The 23,234-nt window shown below is 43.4% G+C and overlaps 1 protein-coding gene across 8 annotated transcripts in view; it reads left to right on the top strand.

The window, feature by feature from the left end:
• The window catches only part of Dlgap1 (DLG associated protein 1), a 261,824-nt gene that overhangs the window by 207,079 nt on the left and 31,511 nt on the right, over window positions 1-23,234 (top strand). For 5 of the 8 annotated variants that reach the window (XM_033757430.1, XM_033757431.1, XM_033757433.1 and 2 more), the window contains 2 exons: window positions 138-472; window positions 6,216-6,307. In XM_033757430.1, coding sequence (XP_033613321.1) covers window positions 138-472; window positions 6,216-6,307 — 427 coding nt within the window. The remainder of the gene's footprint in view (window positions 1-137; window positions 473-6,215; window positions 6,308-23,234) is intronic. The other 3 variants (XM_033757432.1, XM_033757438.1, XM_033757437.1) reach the window with 1 other exon arrangement.

Here is a 23,234-nt window from a genome sequence, read left to right as displayed (position 1 = left end):
GTCTCCCCCGGGCTTCGCGGGGACCCTGTGCGGCCCGGCCTGTGCGCATGCCCAGGGTCTTGGGGCGTCTCCCGCACCCCGAGCGTGGCTGACGGTCGAGGCGGAAATCACAGCGTCTGTGTTTTCGTGTCTTCCAGTGTCATCTTGCATTACAACCTATAAGAAGACACCACCTCCAGTCCCACCCAGAACTACCACGAAACCTTTCATTTCTATCACAGCGCAGAGTAGCACAGAGTCCGCGCAGGACGCCTACATGGACGGGCAGGGCCAGCGCGGCGACATTGTCAGCCAGTCGGGCCTCAGCAACTCCACCGAGAGCCTGGACAGTATGAAGGCCCTGACTGCCGCCATCGAGGCCGCCAATGCACAGATCCACGGCCCCGCCAGCCAGCACGCGGCCGGCGCGCCCGCGGCCGAGGACCGCAAGAAAGACTTCAGGAAGAGCCGCTGCCTGTCCGTGGGGATCCAGGTGACTCCCATCCCCGAGGCGTCTCCGGGCGGGAAGCCCCTGCTGCCACAGCCACCACTCCCCACCCCCACCTCTGCGGGTACTCAGCCCCGACCCTAAAGACAGGGCTGGGCAGCTGCGGCCTGGTTCAGCTTTCTGCCCTTGGGGCGGGGGTGGGGATAGGAGCTTGAACTCGGGGCCTCCCCACTGAGCTGCATCCCCAGCCCTTCTGCGTTCTTCATCTTGAGATAGGGTCTTGCTAAATTGCTAGAGAGCCCAGGATGGGCTTGAACCTGCAACTCTCCTGCCTCAGCCTCCCAGAGTGCTGGGATTATAGGCATGCCTGGTGGGTTCCCGCTTCTCTAAGATTGTTCTGCCTTGCTTTTTGCCCCAGCTCGATCTGACCTGGCCTGCAGGTCTTCTTCTGCCCAAGAAGTCCTTCCCTTCCCAATCTGGGTACCCCCTGCCTTCCGCAGGCACCTTCTGGGTAGTACCTGGGTCCTGAGCACCTGTCCTCTGGCTCCACTGCGTCCCTAAGCCTCCCGGAAAGGCGTTCACCTTCCTGGAGGCCGAGGCTGGTGCCCTGCAGGCCCAGGCCAATCTCGGGTAGCTTTTAAACCTCTAACCTGCGCCAGGACTGCGCTTTCCCTCTCAGGGGCCGTGGGCGCTCCGGTCTGAAGCAATAGTTGCTGTAGCCGGTGTTTACATTGCTAGAGACACTCTGTACGTATCCAAGCAGACATACACTTGATTCCACTTTTATTCAGGTGTTAGAATATTTTCACGTGTTGTTTTTTTTGTAAGATAGGGTCTTGCTACGTAGCCCAGGCTGGTATCGAACTTGTGGTGAGCCTCCTGCCTCAGCCTCCCAAGTGCTGGGATTACAGTGGGTGCCCCAGCACACAGCACTTTTTAAGGTTTTTGAAGATAACCGTTGAACAGTCTTACTTTTATTATTGATTGATTGACTGGGATTTGAACCCCAGCCTTCAGTCATGCTAGGCAGATGCACTACCCTTGATCCCCTTCAGCCCTTACTCTGATACATGCCTTGCTAAATTTCCTAGGATGCCCTCAAATTTGAAATCCTCCTGCCACAGCCCCCGAATGTAGGGGATCACAGGGGTAAACCACCACACACAGCTGATTTCTATTTTATTTTAAATCTTCCAGATGTTCATCTTAATTACTTTCCAAGTTCTGCTACCTGGTCCTCTCTCTTACTTTCTAAATAACTGGTTGCTTAGGACAGAGCGTTCACAGCAGGGCATGGTAGTGAGTACCTATAATCCCACCCTCTGGGAGGCTGAGGCAGGAGGTTCGAAATTTGAGTTGGGCAGTTTTTACAGGTGTGCTCTACCATACCCAGCTGATTGATATGTTTTATCATAAACAAAACCCTTATACCCATGCTTTAAAGAACACAAGAAAAAAGAATTATAAAAATAACATGGTTACAAAAGTACAGATGTAAAAATAGTTGAGCTGGGCATGGTTTGCACACCTGTGATCCCAGCACTCAGGGGGCTGAGGCAGGAGGATCTCCACAAGTGCAAGGCCAGGCTGGACTACATAACAAGACCCTATGTCCATAAAAAGATTCTTACCAAATTTGATTCTTACCAAATACCCAGAATATATATTTTTTAAAAAATTAATAGGCCATTACCAAATATATGTCTCAGAAATTAGGCTATTGAGGGGAAAACATGATATCAAGTAGATATTTAAAAATATAGTAGTTTGTAAAATTCAAAAATCACCTTAAATATCAAAATTATAAGAAGCATCCATTAAAAAAAAAAATTAAAACTCCATTTAAAGGTGAAGTCCAAGCACTCAGGAGGCTGAGGCAGGAGGATCACCATAAATTCAGGGCCAACCAGGGCTATAAATGAGTTCAAGCCCAGCCTGAACTACATAGTGAGACCCTATCTCAAAAAATACATACATACATGCATAAATGTGAAGTATTAGAAATATCCTACTCGGAGTCAGAAATTAGGCTATCAGACTTTTGTTTCCAGAAGTTTATTCTGTTGTTTGTTTGTTTGTTTGTTTGTTTTTTGGTACACTGGATCAAACTTGGGACCTTGCAGGCACCAGCACCACTGAACTAAATCCCCAGCCCAATTCTGTGTTATTTATGAGCCGAGATACAAAGCAAAAAAAGCAACATGAGTGGAAATATTCCAAAGAAAGGAAAAAATGGCTTTTGTTTCTGTGTAACATTCATGTCCACCCTGAAAATCTAGTAGAAACCATGGAAAATCCATTAGAATTCACAAAAATAGAATACAGCGTAAGCAGAGAAGCTGGTAACGTATCTATACTTTCTCGACCAACAGAAAGCGCAATGGTGTAACAAGAACTGGCCTGCAGTAGGGGCTTTTCCTTTTCTTTCTCTTTCTCTTTTCCCCTCTTCCTGGTGCTTGGGATTGAGACCAGGGTTACGCGCGCACACACTCTAGGTGAGTGCTCTACTATCAGCTACTTCCTGTCATATTTTACAATTTCTTTAGAAACAAATTCTGTCCTGTTTTCCAGACTGGGCTCAAAATCCTGAGGTCAAGAGAGCCTCCTGCCTCAGCCTTTCAAGTAGCTGGGATGTGCTGCAGTGGATCATTTATAATAATAGTGAAAAACGATAAAACAATAAGAACGAGCTTCAGGAGTAAATATGTCACCTATCTGAACTCAATATGAAAAAGATCCCTAAGTAAAATAGAAGTCCAGCGTAAATAGAAAGTTATTCAGTATTCTTGCATAAGAATGCTCCCTGGTGTAAAAATATCGACTCTCTCAGAATCAGTACAAATATTTAAAGGGATCCCAGTAAAAAAATATCGTTGTGATTTACATCACTTGGTGGAAGCCAGTGAGTCAGATTTCATAATTTGATATTGAGGTTTAATTAGAATTTCATTTCCCAAAATAACAGAAAATTTGCTTTGTTTTTAGCTAATCAAAGCAGGAGAAGAACCAAAGGAGATTTGCCATAGAAAATAACACAGTTTATTTTAAAAATTATATTAGGACACTGAGGAGAAGAGAGGCACGAAAACCAGCAAATCAAAAGGCCAGCAACAGGTCCGCTTATGTAGGGATTTCTGTATCTATGAGAACACAGGAGTCCAGCTGGGGATAAAATAAAAATAAGGAGAAGAGATGAGTGGATTAATAATGGATCCACATTAACTGACAGCAGGGTCGGGAATGCTCCACTCTGTGTTCGTCTCACACACAAACCTTTCAGGGTGATGAATATTAAAGAGCTAAGCCAGGTGTGGTGGCACACAACTGTAACTGGGAGGCTGAGGCAGGAGGGTCACAGCCTAGGCAATTTACAGACTTACCAAGACCCTGTCTCAAACTAAAAAAGGGCTGAGGGTATAGCTCAGGGTAAAGACTCTGGGTTCAATTGCCAGTGTCAACAAAACAAACAAAATAACAAAAACAAAACAAAATATGACCCAGGTGTGGTAGCATAGGCCCAACAATCAAGAAGCTGAGAAAAGAAGGTCATGAGTTCAAGACCAGCCTGGGCTACACAGTGACACCATGTCTCAAAAATTCAAAAAAAGCAGGGGTGGGGGGTGCGGAGGGAGGGAGAGAGGATGGGAAGGTTGGCCAAACAATTAAATATGAAAAAAAAATCCCCTAAACCTGCAGCTGGTCCTGGTAGCACAGACCTATAATCCCAGCGCTGGGAAGGCTGAGGCAGGAGGATCACTGCAAGTTTGAGGCCAACCTGGGCTACATAGTGACTTTGAGACCTGTATCTTAAACTACATGGTGAGACCTTGTCTCAAAAAATAAAAAACAAAAAAAACTTCAAAACCTGAAAGCTGGAAACGAGTACATAATAAGAGTCACTACAATGAAGAACAACATTTATAAGGTAAAAGATAAATTGAGAAAAAATAGGAGTGATGTATCAAGGGATTTAGGGTCATCAGAGAGACCTTATGAATAAGAAATTGTAGGGGGCAGGGATGTAGCTCAGTGGTGCCCCCGCTTGCCTCACAAGCACAAGGTCCTGCATTTGACCCCTGGTACCAAAAAGAAAAAGAAAAAAAATTTTAAACTGAGGACCTGCGCTTCTATATTATATATTTCCATATTTTAATTCTGTGTAGCTTACTATAAATTGCTTTTTACCTAAAATAATTGATTAAACATGAGGGAGTAAACTTAACCGTTCCAAATAGTCCTAGAATTTCCTTCCCGCCTGGACTGGGGCTGACGCGTCACAAACGCGTTGGGTCGCAGAGGGAGCCTCTTCCCTCTGAGCTTCACAGCACAGCCCTTGACAAGCTGTCCACGGATCTCAAGGCAGTTTTTAGCATGAAGGGAAGAAAAACAAAGACAGTCTGTTGTTTGTCCTAATAAGTCGATAGGTAAATCCCCTGATACCAGCAGTGTGTAGTGCAGCGGTAAGCAGTGAATCCCCTGCCCTGTTTCGGGGTTACCGCAGAACCTCCAGGCGCACTCCCCGCGTCTCCCTTCCGGTAATGACATGCGGCCACCCTCCCCGCCGTGGTCTGCACTCTCGAGTTTAACCAGCCATGGATCAAACAAAATTAAAAATGCATCTGCACTGAACATGTACAGTAGACTTTTTCTTTCATTATTTCCCGAACAATACAGTAGGATTACTATTAATCAGCTATGACTACAAAATGCTGCATATGGTGAATATTTCAATCGAGCATTCTGTTACAGTGAGACACTGATTAATCCCTCTCAACTCCTCCCTAACCCACCCTTCTGGCCGCTTTGAGGAGCAGCTCTGGAGCCCTCGTTCCGAGGGTCTTTGTGAGATGTGATCATCAGTACAGTGGATGCTGCTGTTGAATGCCTTCCAACAGAAAGGCAGGTTCGTACAACGTGATTCTGTGTCCTTGTGCACCTCATTCACCGGATCTGGCGCTGTGCGACCTCTGACTCTTCCTCACAGTCAGAAATAACCATGAAAGGAAATGTTTTGAGTTGATTCAGGACACCGAAGCAACCACAACAGTACAACTAACAACACTCACAAAAGAGGACTCCAGAACGGCTTCAGAAAGTAGCAGGAAGGATGGGATGAGTGTGTTTGAAGCAAGGAGGAATATTCTGAGGGGGATTCGTGGCCATGTGTCTTTTACTGTAATAAAATCCTTTTTTAATTAAAAATTCACTATTGCCAGGCGTGGTGGCGCACGCCTGTAATCCCAGCACTCGGGAGGCTGAGGCAGGAGGATCGCTGTGAGTTCGAGACCAGCCTGGGCTACATAGTGAGTTCCAGGTCAGTCTCAACTACATGGTGAGACCCTGTCTCAAAAAAACAAAAAAACAAACAAACAAAAAATTCACCATTTTTAATCACATTTTCATACACGGCATTACATTTGTTAAGCATAATGAATGACCTGGAGAGAGAGAATTTGCAGTATATAGGATATGTGTAGCTTACATGCAGATACTGTACCGACTTGGGTATCTGTGGGGGCCCTGGAAACTATCCCCAGCACTTGCAAATATATGGAGGAATCATTGGCATTTATCAGCCAGCTTGAGAGTAAATAAATTTGCATTTAGATCAGCAGAGGCCAAGAGCATGCCAACAAGAGAACGATGGCCCTCGTGAGGTACACAAATATTGAACAAAGACGTTACGAGTTACAAGACATTCCAGAAAACTGCAAATGCTTCTGATGAGGACGTTTTCTTTTCAAGTGAGGTGACTAAATGGAACAACACTGTTTGATGATTTCTTCAGGTGGATGATGCTGAAGAACCTGACAAGACAGGAGAGAATAAAGCCCCCAGTAAGTTCCAGTCCGTGGGAGTCCAAGTAGAAGAGGAGAAATGGTAAGTCCACATGCATTCATTGTCTTTCGTCCCGTGGTGAGCAACTATGATAAAGTATCTTTCCCTTGATAAAGGCTCAAAATTCACAGACCTTCCTCCTAACTTTTGGAGCATTTACAGGGTAAGCTTGAGTCAACATCAGCTGATTCCCTCCTGTTTTTTTTTGTTTTTTGGTATCAGGGATAGAACCCAGGTCCTCGCACTTGCGAGGCAGGCAGCGGAACCACTGAGCTAAATCCCCAGGCCTCCGTCCTGTTTTTTAATACTCATCTTGGTGCATCACATTCACATTAACTTTGCATGCGGTTGTCCTCTTAAAAACCTCGTAGACTTCCATGCGAAGAAAAATTAATTTTTTTTCCTCAGCACTTCACAGTGTCTGATGTTGAGTATATGCTCAAGGAATGATAAATAAATGAGTGAATGAAGATGAAAAGGGGAAAAAAGAGAGAGACTCTTTCCTATCTTCACTCTGAATCACAAGTTAGTTACTTCAGGTTGCTCTTTAAAGTGAGCATAGTCCAGTCTCCATACAGACAAGTGGGAGATGCAGGGTTTTACAAGATCATAGAATCCAAGGAGCTAAACAGGATTTCTGAGGTCAGTATTTTCATTTTATAAATGAGACTTTCACCAAGAGACATATGTGAGTTTCACTGTGAGGTCCTTCCTGGGTAGGGCTATACTTTCATCAATAGTGGTAGTCCTAGCATCTAGCACTGTGCTGTCCAGACTAAATATGCAGTGAATGTAGGCTGAATGAAGTAAAACTAGAGCTATAATCAAAGAAGGAGCTCTAGGTTATGAATCAGAATGTCATCTTAGTTTTCCCTGTAACTTTCTACGTGCCAATTTGTAAGAATAGCTTTCATCCACTGATCCAGCTGTTAAACATTCATTCAGTGAAATTCTGTGGAACATCTCTTATATGCAGAGCTACATACCCAGACTGAAAATCTGAAAAGAAGTCATGCTAAAGGGCAGAAGGTGTAACTCAGTGATACTGCATTTACCTAGCATGCCCAAGGCTCTAGGTTCAAGCCCCAACACAGGTTATAGGAGATGAGCCATGTATCGTTCCATCAACTTATAAAAAGGACCCCCTTTTGTGGCTGGGGATCACTCACATGCTAGACAAGTGCCCTGCCACTAAGCTATACCCCCAACCCTGTCCTATTTCATGTTTTAGAATATTTGTATATTTACTGACAATAGGCACGTGCGCGCACGCACACACACACACACACACACACACACTCGCACCACTTTTCCATCACTGGGACAAAATAAAATCTACAATTTAGGGAGGAGAGGTTTATTTGGCTCACAGTTTTTTGTTTGTTTTTGTTTTGGTTTGGTTTGGTTTGGTTTTTTTGAGACAGGGTCTCACTATGTAGCTGAGACTGACCTGGAACTCACTATGTAGCCCAGGCTGGTCTTGAACTCACAGCAATCTTCCTGCCTCAGCCTCCTGAGTGCTGAGATTACAGGTGTGTGCCACCACACTCAACATTGGCTCACAGTTTCAGAGGGTGTAGTCTATGGTAGGCACCAAGGCAGAAATGGCCTGATGGAAAGCACAATAGAGGAAATCTGCTCCCCAAATGGCAGCCAAGAAGGAGACAAGGGAGAAGTCAGAAAGAAGAACGCACCTATTCAGGTCATGCCTGCCGTGACCCACCTCTTCCAACCAGGCCCCGCCTCCTAGAAGCGCAAGAACCCATCAGTTGGGTTAATCCACTGAGGCATATAGTGCCTGCGTAATCCAATAACCTTTCAAAAGCCCTGTTCTGAACATAGATGACTTTGAGGGGACATTTTAGGTCCAAACCATAACGTTCTACTCCAGCCCTCAGAAGGTTCATGTTCCGCTCTAAGAGTCATCAAAGTCTTCACAGTTCTAACACTGTTGAAAAGTTGAAAACCATAGTCTCCTCTCAGACTTAAGGCAAACGTTTCACCGTGAACCTCTACGAAAGTCAAAAAGAAAATTAAATACTTTTAACATTCAGTGGTACAGGGTAATCATCCCATTCTGAAAGGGAGGAATAGAGGAACAGAATGGAATCTGACCAAAGCAAGACCAAAACCCTGCAGGGCAAATATTAAGTCCCATAGCTCCATGTCCAGCACCAGGTAGGTTGTGGTGAGAGCTAAGCTCCGGATGGCTTAGGCAGCCTGGCTGGTTGCAGCCCACATGGCCTCTCTCTTAGGCTGGCTCCACTCACTTCCTGTGGCTTTCCTCAGGTGTTTTATTTTCCTGGCACCCCCAACCTCCTGGCATCTCCCTTGAAGCTTTGGCTTTATTTTTACAACTTTATGTAATACCATCTCAGGGCTTGTTTCCTAGTCTCCAGGCCTTTCTTTGAAATCTGAACAGAAAGTTCCATAACCAATTTAAATAGTAGTTAGAACTTCTTGGCCTCTGAGGGCCTACATGGCTGAATACAGGGAAACACTTCTCTAGGTGGTCCTGAATGAGCAGGGTGACCTGCAGTGCTTTAAGTCTTTGAAGGGAGCTTACTATTTTATACCCTTGCCTGTGATGAGTTAGGTCTGGCTAATTCCTAAGATGCCCAAAAGGCATCTTTTTATTCATCCTAATGAAAAGTATTTGGTTTCTTTTTAATAACTCTAATTTTTTTTTCTTTTTTTTTTTTGTACTGGGGATCGAACTCAGGTCCTTGTGCTTGCAAGGCAGGCACCAGAACCACTGAGCTAAATCCCTGGCCCTAATGACTCTAATCTTTCTAGCAACCATTTTCTCTTTGCCCTAAGTTTATAAGCACTTCCTTGCTGTCCAAGCTGAAAAAATTTTAAATGATTTAGTTCTGCTTTTTACCCCTGATTCTCAATGTAGATCTGGCTAAATGCAGCTAGCAGTACCCAAGCCACAGGCTAAACATTGGGCTGCCTTAATTAGTATGCCACCCTTAAGTTTGGCTTCATAGAAACTCTTAGGACATGGGGGAAATGTAAGTTTTTTTTCTAGAATATAGCATTCATAGCATTTGATCCACTTTCCAATGCAATTCTTGTTCCTTTCTGAAGCTTCCTGAGCCTGGCCTTTACTGTCCACATTCCTATTCACATTCTGGTCTTTTGAATTCAATAAGTATTGCTTTTCAAGCTCTGTGTACAGCATTTGGGATTTTTCTAGCCTGCATCTCCAAACCTTTCTAAACTCCTACTGCAAACCAGTTCCGAAGGCTTCTGAACCACAGTCAGATAGTGACATTAATGACCCCATTCCTAGTACCAGTCTTTTGTATCTTCACTTTGCCATCACTGGGACAAAATGCCTGACACCTACAATTTAAAGAGAAGAGGTTTATTTGAGTCGTGGCTTCAGAGAGTTCTGGCCATGCACAGTTGGCTGACTCCAAAACATGCAGAAGCAGCATGAGAAAAGCTGCTCAACTCATGACATCCAGGAAGCACAGAGAAGGAAGGAACCAAGGATAGGAATACCCGCTTCCAGGGGCCACCTCTTCTAACCAGGCCCCACCAGCTCATAACACAAGAAATCCTAAGTTGGATTAATCCACTGAAATACAGCACCGCCATGGTGCAATCACCATTCAGAAGCCCCACCTCTGAACACACGAGACTCGGGGGACATTTTAGATCTAAACCCTCTCTCTCTCTCTCTCTCTCTCTCTCACACACACACATACACACACACACACACACACAATTTTACAATGCTGGAAGCCCAGAAAATTAGTATAATTATTCTAGAAACTAGCAGGACAAACAATTGTCGATATTTATACATCTATTCACACACATTGACCTCTTAATCACATTGATGGGGTTATCTTGAAGTCACTCAGTGGAAGGAAACTCGTGGAAAATTATCATTGTAAAAGAAAACATTAACTGTCAAGTGTCAAGCAATAGTATGCTTTTATAATTTATAGCATATCAGCAAGGTAGACTGTTGTGCAGCTTAATTTATACCTGTAAATGTCATTTGAATAAAAAGGAAATACAGAAAATATCCACAATACATTAAGTGAAAAAATATGTAATATCCCTACATAATATTCACACAGGTGGACCAGGACTGAAATGCAATATATAAATATGGTTGTTTTAAGAGTAACTTTTTTCTTTCCTTTACTTGAACTTCAAGTTTTTATAGTCAGTATTTTCACACCAACACTTCTAAGCATATTTTCCATTATTGACTATTCTACTCCTTGTGTGGTGCTAGGAATCAAACTGCAATAGGCCAGTACCCTAATCCTGAGTTATACCATTGCCCCTGCAAAAATGAAAGATCTCAAAGTAGGAAAATCTGTTGCCCCCTCCGTCCTCTCCCCTGCAACATCCCAGTTTATTGTTTTGTTCTGTGGTGAAGAGTTGCTGGGGAAGAGTTCAGGTGGCCTAGTCACCTGGATCCAAATCCTGGCTCTGTGGCTCCCCAGGTGAGTGGCTTGTGGAGCACAGAGCAGCTGGGCGAGGCCATTTCCACCTCCATCCAGCCCTTCTCCAGAGTCCTGCACATCGCTGCAGAGTGAGCTGTTTCAGAAATGGGCTTTTCCTTCCTGTAGTGAGTAAGACCATTGCCTGTCCCCACTCTCCCTGGCCTGCATCTTACTGTAGACCTGACCTGCATCACTGGCATTTTCCGCGCGTGCTTGGGTCCCAGCTACTCCCTCCTTTCACCTGCACTCTTCTCTTTAAAAAACAGCACCACAAGCCAGACCTGGTGGAGCGCACCTGTAATCCCAGCACTCTAGGAGAACGAGGCAATAGGATCACAAATTTGAACCCAGCAGGAACTTGACTCAGAATAGTGTAGCTCAGTGCAGAACCCTAGGTGCAACCTCCCAGTACAGCAGACATTTAAAAATAAATAAATATGTAAACACCAGCCCTGCTTCTGGGTGCAGAGAGTGTATCATGAATCTTCTCTTTCTTCACTCTGCTCTTGGTAAACTCTGCCACCTGCTGCATCACCAGCCTCCTCCACACGCAGCGGGCCCTTGAACAAATCAGCAGCTGTGTCTGCTTCTCTCCCTATGTGTCGGAGCAGTGACAGGCAGTTCCCAGTCCCGCCTACCAGGAATTTGGAAGTTGTCCTCCATCTTAATTGATTGCAAATAAAACTCTGAACAAACTGAAAAACCAACAATTCTTCCCTTTTCATTTCCATTCAGATTTTTATCTGTATTCCTGCGTGTTTGCAGTACTTTATGATTACATTCCTCATAGGGAGTTAGTGCACCTCCAAGATGCATCTCAATTCTTTCCTCATCTCTTTCCCCTTCCTTTCCTCCCTCCCCCTCCTCCATCTCTTGATTCCCATCCCATCTGCAAACGATCTATCTCACTACTTCCTATTATCTATCTATTATTTTGCTCTTTACTTATTCTTTGGGTTCCTCATACAAGACAAACCATGTGCTACTTAAGATTCTGTGCCTGATTTATTTCACTTGACATTATGGTCTCAAGATGAATCCATCTTCCTACAAATGCTTCAAGTGCGTCCTTCTTTATGGCACAGGAGTACTCCATGGTGTGCACACACATTTTATTTATCCATTCATCTGTTGCTGGACCACTTCCAAGATTTATCTATAATGAGAACAACTTCTGTTGCATCTGTCAAAGAACTAAAGTCTCAGGGAAAAGCACTACCTCCCCCAAGATGCCCCACCAAAGAAAAAAATAGGAGAAACAAATAGATACAGAAAATCACAACTTAGTGGAAAGGAAGCGCATGAGCACAAACCTCTGCAGTAGCAGGGCTGGGTGGGAAAACCTAAACAGGAACTGAAGAATTCTGGGAGCTCAGCATTCAACCCTGGGGGAGTCAGGGAGGCCACCGTATTCTGTACGGTGTATTCTGTGTATTCTGTGAATTCTGCCTCCAGGAGTCACCAGGTCCTCAGCAGCAGCACTGAGGAGAAGGAAAGGGGCACAGTGAGAGGCCCCAGAGCATTCTGTTCTTCACAGAGTGACCCTGAGCAGAGAAAGAAAGAAAGAAAGAAAGAAAGAAAGAAAGAAAGAAAGAAAGAAAGAAAGAAAGAGAAGAAGGAAGGAAGGAAGGAAGGAAAGAAAGAAAGAAAGAAAGAAAGAAAGAAAGAAAGAAAGAAAGAAAGAAAGAAGGAAAGCCAAAGCATATTACAGTCAAACTTCACAAAAATCAAAGATAAAGAGAAAAAAAAATTTTAAAAAGGAAGAGGTGAAGAACACCTTACCTTTAGAGAAGCAAGGTTAACAGTTACAATGGATAGCTCAGAAACCTCCAGTACTGGAGTGGAGTATTTTATATATTGAGAGGGAAAAAAGCACCAACTTACAATTCTGTACACTGTGAAGTGACCTCTAAAAAGTATAGGAAAGGGCCAGGGATTCAGGGATTCAGATCATCGGCAGTGCACCTGCCGTGCAAACACAAGGTACTGAGTTCAATCCCTGGTACAAAAAAAAAAATGTATAGGCAAAAGGCTGGGTGGAACACAGGTCTGTTGTCTTAATCACTTTCCTTGTCTCTTGGTCAAAACACCTGACATCCACAACTTAAGGAGAGAGATTTATTTTCTAATGTTTCAACTATAGTAGGCTGATTCCCAGTCAGGAGGCAGAGTAGAGGAGAGCTGCTCACTTCATGGTAGACAGGAAGGAAGCAGAGAGCAAGGGGGATGCACCCTTCCAGGCCACACCCCCAATGACCACCCCTTCAGACCAGACCCACCTCCTAACAGCAAGCTAACTGACACCTCCTGTAATCCAGCCACCTTCCAAAGGCAGCTCTTGGGGGGACATCTATGCATAAACCATTAACACCTAAAATCCCAGCACTCAGGAGGCTGAGGCAGAAGAATAGAAAGTTTGAGGCCAGCCTGGGCTATGTAGCAAGACTGTGGCTCAAAAAAAATTAAAACAACAATTGATGGAATTTGTTACCAGCAGACCTGTATTATAAAAATTATTTAAAAAAAGGGGGTGGCCAGGGATTTAGCTCAGTGGCACTGCACCTGCCTGGCAAGCACAAGGTCCTGAGTTCAATCCTTGGAACTATAAAATAAATAAATAAAAAGAAAAGAACTGTTAAGTTCTTCTAAGAGAAGGAAAACAATATAGATGAGAACTAAAATTTAAAATTTTATTTTAAAAATTCTTAATCTAAAAGATGATTTTATTCAAACTAATAGCAAAGTGTAGTCAAGTATATATATTCACTACAGTTTATATTCAAATATATTCTTTTATTTAAGTCAAATGAATGATAGCAATTAAACAAAGGGCAAGAAGTAGCAGTTGGAAATATTTAGCTATTATAAAATACAGTACCTGTGAAATACCATCGGTGTATTATTTGAAAGTGGACTTAGATTAGTTGTAAAGTTTTGGTGTAAAATCTGGAGCAACAACTAAAAAATGTAAGAAAAGTGTAATTTGTATGCTAAGAAAGGAGAGAAAAAGAATCACAAAAATGCTCAGTAAAAAAAAAAAAAAAAGCCCTTCATTGCTTCTCAGTCTTTTGGCTAAGATCAAGTGTAAAGAAAATCAATGAAGCCATAAAAACTCTAGGAGACAAAAAAAGAAACAAAAACAAAAGCAAAACATAGAAAATAGTAACAGATCCGTTGTATCAATAATCATATAAACCTCAATAGTCTACACCGTCTTTTAAAGATGGGGGATAAAAGAACTAAATATGAACTGGGAGTGGTGGCACATGCCTGTAATCCCAGCACTCAGGAGGCTGAATCAGGAAGATCATAAGTCGGAGGCCAGACTGTGCAACTTAGTGACATGCTGTTTCAAATTTTTAAGACTTTAAAAGGGGATAGGAGCTAGGGATGAAATTCAGGAGCAGACCATTGCACAAGGAAGGAAGGAAGGAAAGAAAGAAGGGAAAGGGAGGGAAGGAAAAGAAAGAAGGAAAGAAATGGAAAAAGAAAAAGAATATAAAAGAGTAATTATCTAATTTCAGACAGAGCAAACTGCAGAGCAGGGAAAGTTATCAGGGTTTATAAAGAGAGGCACTAGTGAATAATGAGAAGGTTATTTCTCAAAGAAGACACATATAAGTCTTTAATATATGTGCGCCCAACAACAGAGCTTCAAAATATATCGCATGAAAACTGGCAGAACTGTAAAGAGAAAGAAGTAACTCATTATGTAGTCAGAGACTCCAGTGCCTCTCTACCAGAAATAGATGGATACAGAACACAGAAAATTCAGGGAGACACAGTTGAACTAACAGCACTGTTGATCAATTGGGTGTGACTGGTATCTGCAGACTACTGCATCCAGCAACAGCAGAGTATACTTTCTTTTCAACTCACATGAAATGATCACCAAACTAAGCCAGATCACATCCTGGCCATAAAGCAAACTTAAGAAATAAAAATTATGCTACACTGTAGCACTTAGGGAGCTAAGACAGGAGGACTATGAGTTTAAGGCCAGCCTGGGCTAAGTAATGTGTTCAAGACCAGCATGGACTATATAGCAAAAGCTTGTCTCAAAATAATAAATAAATAAATAACACTGCAGTCAGATCATAATGAAATTAAACTAGAACTCATCAACAGAAAAATAGCTAGAAGGGCCAGAGATTTAGCTCAGTGTCATCGCACCTGCCTCAAAAATGTAAGGTCCTGAGTTCAATCCCTGGTACTGAAAAAGAGATAGATAGATAGATAGATAGATAGATAGATAGATAGATAGATAGATAGAGGTATTTCCAAAGTAGATATATAAACAGCACATCTCTAAATTATATATGGGTGAAATAAGAGATCTCAAAAAAATTTAAGGTATTTTGAAATTATATGAAAATGAAAATACAGCTTATCAAAATTTATGAGATGGGATCTGGGGAGGAGCAGCAATAGCTCAATAGAGTGTTTGCCTAGTATGCAGCAGGTCCTGCATTTGATTTCCACCAGCATGAAAAGTAAAATAAAATCAGATAAAAGAAAAAAGGCAAAATTTGTAGGTTTGAGCCAAAGCAGTGCTTACAAGGTGATCTATAGCACTGAATACAAATATTAAAAGAAAGATCTGAAGGCACTTAGTTTAGCTCCCACCTTAGAAAATGAGAAAACTTAATCTCAGAGAAAGTAATTGAAAAGAAATTGTAAAAAATTAGAACAGAAATCAGTGAAACTGAAAACAAAATCAATAAAGAAAATCAACAAAGCTAAAATTCTTCAAAAAGATGAACAAAAATGATAAGCCTAGGACCAGGGATTTAGTTCAGTGGTTCAGTGGTTCCACCACCTTACTCATGAGCACAAGGACCTGAGTTCAATCCCCGGTACCAAAAAAGAAAGAAAGATAGGCCTCTAACCAGGCTAATTTTGAAGGAAAGAAGGCACAAATTAATATTAGACATGAAAGCCACCAGGCATGGTGGTGCACGCCTGTAATCCCAGCACTCAGGAGGCTGAGGCAGGAGGATCGCTGTGAGTTCGAGACCAGCCGGGGCTACACAGTGAGTTCCAGGTCAGTCTCAACTACATAGTGAGACCCTGTCTCAAAAAAAGAAAAAAAGAAAATCAGACATGAAAGAGGGATATCACTACAGATTTTGCATGCAAGGTAATAGAGGAATATTGTAAACAACTCTGTGATAGATTTGATAACCAAACGAAATAGAATAATTCCTTGAAAGACACATTACAGTTCAGATCTGGGGTGTCCCGCAAAAGCCTCATGAGTTTAAAAGGCAGTTGGATCGTGAGGTGCCAGAACCACAAGTGGATTAGTCATCTAATGAGTTCACAGCTAATGCGATGTTCAGAGGTGGGGCTGACTGGAAGAGGCAGCCACGGGTGTGACCAGAAGGATGCACACACGCACATACACACACAGCCTGCTTTATTCACCGCCTTCTGGCTACTATGATGTGAGCAGCTTTTCTCCACCAGACCCTACACCAGAGCCTTCCCGTCTGGGAGCCAGCCTACCATGGATGGACTGAAGCCTCTGAAAGCTGTGAGCCAAAACTGCCCTGCCTTAGACTGTGTGTGGGTGGCATTTTGTTTCAGCACTAAGAAACTAATGTAAACAACACAAGTGGCTGGAACTCAAAGAGGAAGAAATAAACAGGCAGGTGTGGTGATGCTCACCTCTTATCCCAGCACTTGGGAGGCTGAGGCAGGAGGATCTGAGTCCCACCTAGGCAACTGAGCAAGACACTCATCTCAAATAGGAAGGAGCTGGGGATGTAGCTCATTGTGAGGGCCCTACATTCAATCCCAGTACTGGGGAGGAAAAAAAGCAAAGATGTCCCCCTCTTACCTCTCTTTCCTAATGTGGTAAGACAAGAAAATAGAATAAAAGATATGTAAATTGGAAAGAAGAAATAAAACTTTGCTCACAGATGACAACATTGGTTATGGGGGGAAAAAAAACAGATAAACAAGCAAAAATGCCTGGAATGAGTAAGCAGTTACAGCAAGGTTGTGCAATACCAGATTGGTGTATGAAAATCAGGCACTTCCTTTCTTACCAGCAATGAATAGGTGGCCTCTGGCATTAAAAATACATTATAGAGCCAGGCATGGTGGCACACGCCTGTAATCCCAGCACTCGGGGGTGCTGAGACCAGCCCAGGCTACATAATGAGTTCCAGGTCAGTCTCAACTACATAGTCCTGTCTCACAAAACAAAACAAAACAAAAAAACATTATAGGGTCAGGGATTTAGCTCAGTGGTTCCGCCACCTGCCTCACAAGCTCAAGGACCCGAGTTCAATCCCCAGTACCAAAAAAAAAAAACAAAAACATTATAATTTACATTAGCATCCCCTAAAATAAATACTTAGGGATAATCTAACAAAATAAGTGCAAGAGGTATATTTGGAAAATGCCAGCACTCTGATGGAGTATACCAAAGAAAAACTAAATCCGTGGGAGGTATTCCATGTTCATGGATAAGAAGATCAATATCATGAAGATGCCTGTTCTCCCCAAATTCATCTGTGGATTCAACCCAGCCCTATGAAAATCCCAGGAAATTCCTTGTGGCTATCAACAAGCTGATTCCAGAGTTTATATGGAGAAGCTGAAGATGCAGAAGGCTTCCCCGAGGAAGGGCCAATGCCAAGATCTGATTCTGCCTGAGGTCAGGGCTTCAACCGAGCTGCAGGAATCAGCAGTGTGGTGTTCATGGGAAGCAGGCAGGTCAGTGGGATGAGAGAGGGCCTGGAGACACACCCCGCCTTGTCAGCTAGCGTCTCATGCAGGAATGCAGGCAATAAAGTGGAAGGAGGTAGTCTTGTCACTAAATGACGCTAGAGCAAGCAGACGTCCACAAGCAAAACAAATAAGTAAATAATTCTAGACGCCAGCCTTATGCCCTTTACAAAAATTCTCCCACACTGGATTCTAGGCCCAAATGTAAAAGACAAAACTCCTGAAAGATAACTCAGGGGAAATACTGTGTGACTTTGGGTACGGTGATAGCTTTTTAGATGCAAACTAAGGGTCTGGCCTGTGGTAGAAATAATCAATGAGTTGGACTTTGTTAAAATAAAAAACTTCCGGGGCCAGGGATTTGGCTCAGGGGTTGGCTCCATACCTCCTGCTTCGCAAGCACAAGGGCCTGAGTTCAATTCCTGACACCAAAAAAAAAACTTCTGGTCTGTGAAAGGCAATGTCAAGAGAACAAGATATGCCACAGTCTGTATGATAAAGGACTGTTATCCAAAATATATAAAGAACTCCTAAGGCTCAACAATAAGAAAAGAAGCAACGTAATTTTAAAAAGGCACAGAGCTGGGAGTGTTGCTCAGTGGCAGGCCGTGGATCAAACCCTACCCTGGTAACAAGAAAAAGCAGAAAAGCTGAACAGACACTTTACCAGTTACGAGATGCCGATGACCAGTGTGCAGAGGAAAGCCGTTCACATCATGATTCTAGGGAGTTGCACATAAAGACACAAAAGAGACTCTGCACACCTATTGGAATGGCCAACGTCTGCGACACTGACCATGGCCAGTACTGGTGAGGGTGGGGACAGCAGGGACTCCCTCTCCCTGCTGGGTGATCACAGAATGGGTCTGCCACTTGAGAGTCTGGTGGCTTCTTGCAAAACTAAAGATTTATCCAGCAACTGTGTGTAGCAGACGTCCCTGCCCAGTCCTGCGGGCTGAGTGGCGGTGCCCCTTGCCTTCCCTACTTCGGCTGTACTGTTTTATGTCAGGAGTCAGAACGAAGCCCTGCGTGCCCCAGACGGGCACGGCAGCTAGCAGTGTTGGGCCACTGTTGCTCCCTTGCTCATGGCCATCACCGAGGCCCAAGTCCTGGTCTGTGGAATGACAGGGCCCTGCTGAGTTACGTGCAGCTGAGGTCAGCGTGACCCCAATTAAAATCCTTTCCCCAGAACTATGGCTTCTCACAGACCCTGTGGGTTGCCTGCTAATTGCACCTGGTCCCAGTACCGGTTTCTTCTGTCCTAGCAAGATAAGCAGAGCCCGCTCCCTGACAGCCCTGCCTGGTGCCATTACGCCCAGTGTTGGGCAGTAACTCACTAGATGCCTTCAAAGCGCTCCCTGCTCCCTGTTCCCTCCCACGATTGTGTCCAATAAATTCTGGATGCGCTTGGGGGCCTTTGACTGCTGCCATCAGCAGCACTGACCAGGACCAGGACTCAGCTTTACTGTAAGTCTTGTCTCTGTCTATCCTTTATCCTTTTCTGGTGCTGTGCTGGCTCACAGGAGGCTCAGCCCTGCTGCAGGGGTCTCTAGCAATGTCCATTTCCCTTGATTCTTACAATTGTATTTGGAATTTAACCAAATGAACTGCAAATACCATTCAAACACCTGCACATGAGTGACTTTATAGCGGCTGTATTAATAATACCAACACTTGGAAATAGCCCAGATGTCCTCTGATAGTGAATATTAAACTATAGCACATCTACATGATGAAATATTATTCAGTGCTTTAGAAAAAGCTATCAAGTCCCCCAAAGACATAGAGGAAACTTAAATGCATATTACTAAGATACACAGGCCAGTCTTTTTTTCTTTTTTTGCTACTGGGACCTTCCACTTGTGAGGCAGGCAGTGGAACCACTGAGCTAAATCCCTGATCACAGACAGGTCTGAAAGGCCCAGTGCTGTAAGATTCTGAGATGGGAGATTAGGGCATAGCCAGCTCTCTTGGGCAAGTGGGCGTGACCTGTCAATCAGAGCTGCAGGACACCTGCACCGAAAAAAGAAGTTCCCAGACCCCGCCCCAGGGACCAATCAGAAAGACCAGTTCTCCTAGTAGGAAACTAAGCAGGGTTGTTTTTTTTTTTTTTAATTAATTTTATTGGTACATTTTAGGTATACAAGATAATGACATTCATCATTGGAAATGTGTACCTTTACATAATATATCTTAGTTCTTATTTTTTCTGATTCCCCTGCCCTCCCTTCAACCCCTACACTCCTCCCTGTTTACAAAGACTTTGTTTCCATTTTTTCATTTTCTCATATTAATTCCACACCTTTCTTTTCCCCTGCTCCTCCAACCTCCCCTTCCCTTTTGTACCTTTTCTTCCTGTTTCATATTATCTATTATATCTTTTGGTCCTTATTTATACTTTCGGTTTCTCACACCAGAGAAACTATTCAGTATTTATACATGTGTGTCCTATTTATTTCACTTAGGAGTACGGCCTTAGTGTACATCCATTAGCTATAAATGTCTCTAATTTCTCATTGTTTATGGCTGAGTAGTACTTCATTTAAAAAAAAAAAAACCACACATTTTCTTTATCCAGATGGGCAAATGGGCTGTTTCCAAGACTTAGCTATTACAAACTGTGCCGCTGTGAACATGGGTGCATATATATCACTGTGGTATGATTCTTTTAATTCTTTTGGAAAGATACCCAGCAGGGGAATAGCTGGGTCATATGGGACCTCTAATCCTAGTTCTTTGAGGAGTCTCCACACTGATTTACACAGTGGTTGTACCAGTCTGCACTCCCACCAGCAGTGGAGCAGAGTTCCTTTTCCCCACAGCCCTGCCAGCATTTGTTATTGGTTGATTTCTTGATATCAGCCATTCTCTCTGGGGTGAGGTGGAATCTCAGTGTTGTTTTCATTTGCAACTCTTGAATGACCAGTGATGTGGAACATTTTTCCATATGTTTATTTGCTGTTTCTACTTCTTTCATTGAGAAATGTCTGTTCATTTCAGATGCCCATTTTTGAATTGGGTCTTTAAATTTGGAAGGTCTTATTTTTTAAAATTCTTTATATATATTCTAAATAGTAGACCTTTGTCTAAGGAACAGCTGATTAAAAGCTTTTCCTACATTGTGGCTGCCTCTTCATGTTGTTGGTGGTTTCTCCTTCTATGCAGAAGCTTTTTCATAAGAAGAGATCCCACTTGTTGATTGTTTTTGCTAGTTCATGCACAACTAAGGTTTTGTTCATGAAATCTTTTCCTACGTCAGTGTCTTCAAGAGGTTATCTCTTCCAGCCAGTTTAGTGTTTCTGTTTTAATATTTAGATCTTTAATCCATTTCAATTTTAGTTTAGTATATGATGAGAGATATAGGTCTTTTAATCTTTGGCAAACTGAAGCCATTTTTCCAGCACTATTATTTAATAAATGACTATTTTTCTTCAGTGAGGGTGTTAGGCTCCTTTGTAGAAGATGAGATGGCTGAGTATGTCTAGAGTGGTTTCTGCATCTCCTAATCTGTTCCGCTGACCCTTGAGTCTCTTTCTTTGCCAGTACCATGCTGTTTTTATCATAGTAGCTTTGTAGTAGTTTCAAGTTTGGGATTGTGATATCTCCTACCTTGTCTGTTGCCTAGAATTGATTTTGCTATTCTAGGTCTCTTCCTGTTCCAAATGAATTTTTGGATTGTTTTCTCAAGGCCTGTGAAGTATGCTTTTGGAATTTCAATTGGGATTGCATTGAATCTGTATAGCCGTTCTGGAAGTATGGCCATTTTCACTATACTGGTTCTTCCTACCCAGGAGAAGCAGGGTTTTGATAGGATGGCCTAGCTCTGTCAGCCTGAGGAGTGGAGAGTACAAAAGACCCAATGGCTGTGAACCTTGTGTTCACTGTGGCCTCTCTCTGTAGAGTGTACTTCTCTTCCTACCTTTAATAAATGTACACCCTTGGCCAGGGATTTAGCTCAGTGGCACTACATCTGCCTCACAAGCTCAGGGTCCTGAGTTTGAGCCCTAGTACCAGGAAAAATGAAGGAAGGAAGGAATTAAGTGTATACCCTCACTACATTTTCCACTTGGCTTGCGCTGTTCTTTGATCAGGACAATAAGAAAGAACCTCGAAGGAGCCCACAGCCCCGTGCAACCCTGGCAACAATTGTAACTACATGACATTCAACAAAAAGGGCAAAACTAGAGATGGTAAAAACACTAGTGGTTGCCCGGGGTTGAAGGAGGGAGAGCTAAACAGGCAGAGAGAGCACAGAATGATGTCAGGGCAGATGACCGATCTGTGTGATACCAGCGGTAAATACATGTCACTGTGTGTCTGTCAAAACTCACAGAATGCACAAAAAGAGGGAATGTGACAACAATGTTACTCTTGAGCTTCACAGATTGAACAAAACTTACTGCCTTTTCGTTCCTGGGTGGTCTGCTTCTACAAGGGGCTGGCCAAATAAAGGTTCCCAGGTTTTGTGGAGCTCCTGTCTCCTTCTGAGTTGGCTTCCAGGTTCTTCTCGTCTTGAGCAAAGAACTGAATGAAACGAGCAAAAAACTCAATGACAAAGAATATTTGAAAGAGTGAAAGTGAAAAGAGGGAGAAACTAGCTCTACAGAGTGAGCCTGGACTGAGGAAAACACAGAGCGAGCTGCAAGCAGGAGAGCCACCAGAGTGAGCTCTTCATGGCGTCTGCGTCCTTTTGTGCCACCCAAATCTTGAGAAAACTGCAAGACCTTCCACATCCGGGTCCTGAAAGGCAGTGCTGAGATCCATGCCTCAGGCTGACAATGGGTCTTTCCTGTGTCCAGGTCCCCCCCACTCCCCAACCAGTTTGGCCACGCCCTAACCTCCTCTCTCCTGTAGTGGATGTTGGTGGAGGAGCTTCTGTGTATTTATATGGGGAGGGGGATATGGAAACTCCATATTTTTTCCTCAGTTTTGCTGTTAACATAGAAACTGCTTTAAAAATAAAGTGTATTATTTTATAAAAGGGGCTGGAGGGTGTGGCGGCACACACCTGTAATGCCAGCACTCTGGAGGCTGAGGCAGGAGGATTTGTGAGTTTGAGGCCAGTCTGAATGACATAGTAAGACACTGCCTCAAATAAACAGAGGTGGGTAATCATGTTAACCTCAATATGTCATCCTGGAGGGGTGTTGGTTCATATATGTAAAACTTTTAGAGCAATACCTAACGTGGGAGGTTCTGTTTCCTGGTCTGTTGAGTACCCAGACAGAATCACTAAGGACTGAAAGTGAGAGGGCACTGTCGGGGCCAGGGCTGTAGCTCAGTGGAGCTGCACCTACCTGGCAAGCACAAGGTCCAGAGTTCAATCCCCGGTTGGGAAAGAAAGGAAGGAAGGAAGGAAAGAAAGAAAGAAACTATTAGTGCCCTTTCTCAAAAAAGAAGAAGAAGAAGGAAAGTCCTCTGCATCTCCTATTTTGTGTCAAACCTTCCCCCTGCTGTCCCTCAGGCTTTCTAAATTAACACCCTGACGCCTGCCTCCCCTCCACCCCCAAATGTCAGATAGCCACAGTTGTCATGTTTTTAAAAAGTTGAACATTTACTGCATTATTGAAGTTTATAAGACAGTAGTTCCTCAATCAACTGAGCCCCTTATTTAAAATTCACCCCCTAAAAAGGCTGGCAGTCCAATTTCCGGGCTTAACTTCCCCCAGCATACCTTTCCACAGAGGTCAGCTTCTAGTTAACCCACAGAGTAAATAAGCATTTAAATGGATGTTAATGATTGTTTTCAATTTGTG

This window comes from Fukomys damarensis, unplaced genomic scaffold (assembly GCF_012274545.1).
Source record: "Fukomys damarensis isolate Sample0158 unplaced genomic scaffold, DMR_v1.0_HiC HiC_scaffold_30, whole genome shotgun sequence".
NCBI classification, from domain to species: Eukaryota; Metazoa; Chordata; class Mammalia; order Rodentia; family Bathyergidae; genus Fukomys; species Fukomys damarensis.
Note: the sequence above shows the minus strand (reverse complement) of the source record. Positions and strands in the feature narration are given on the sequence as shown.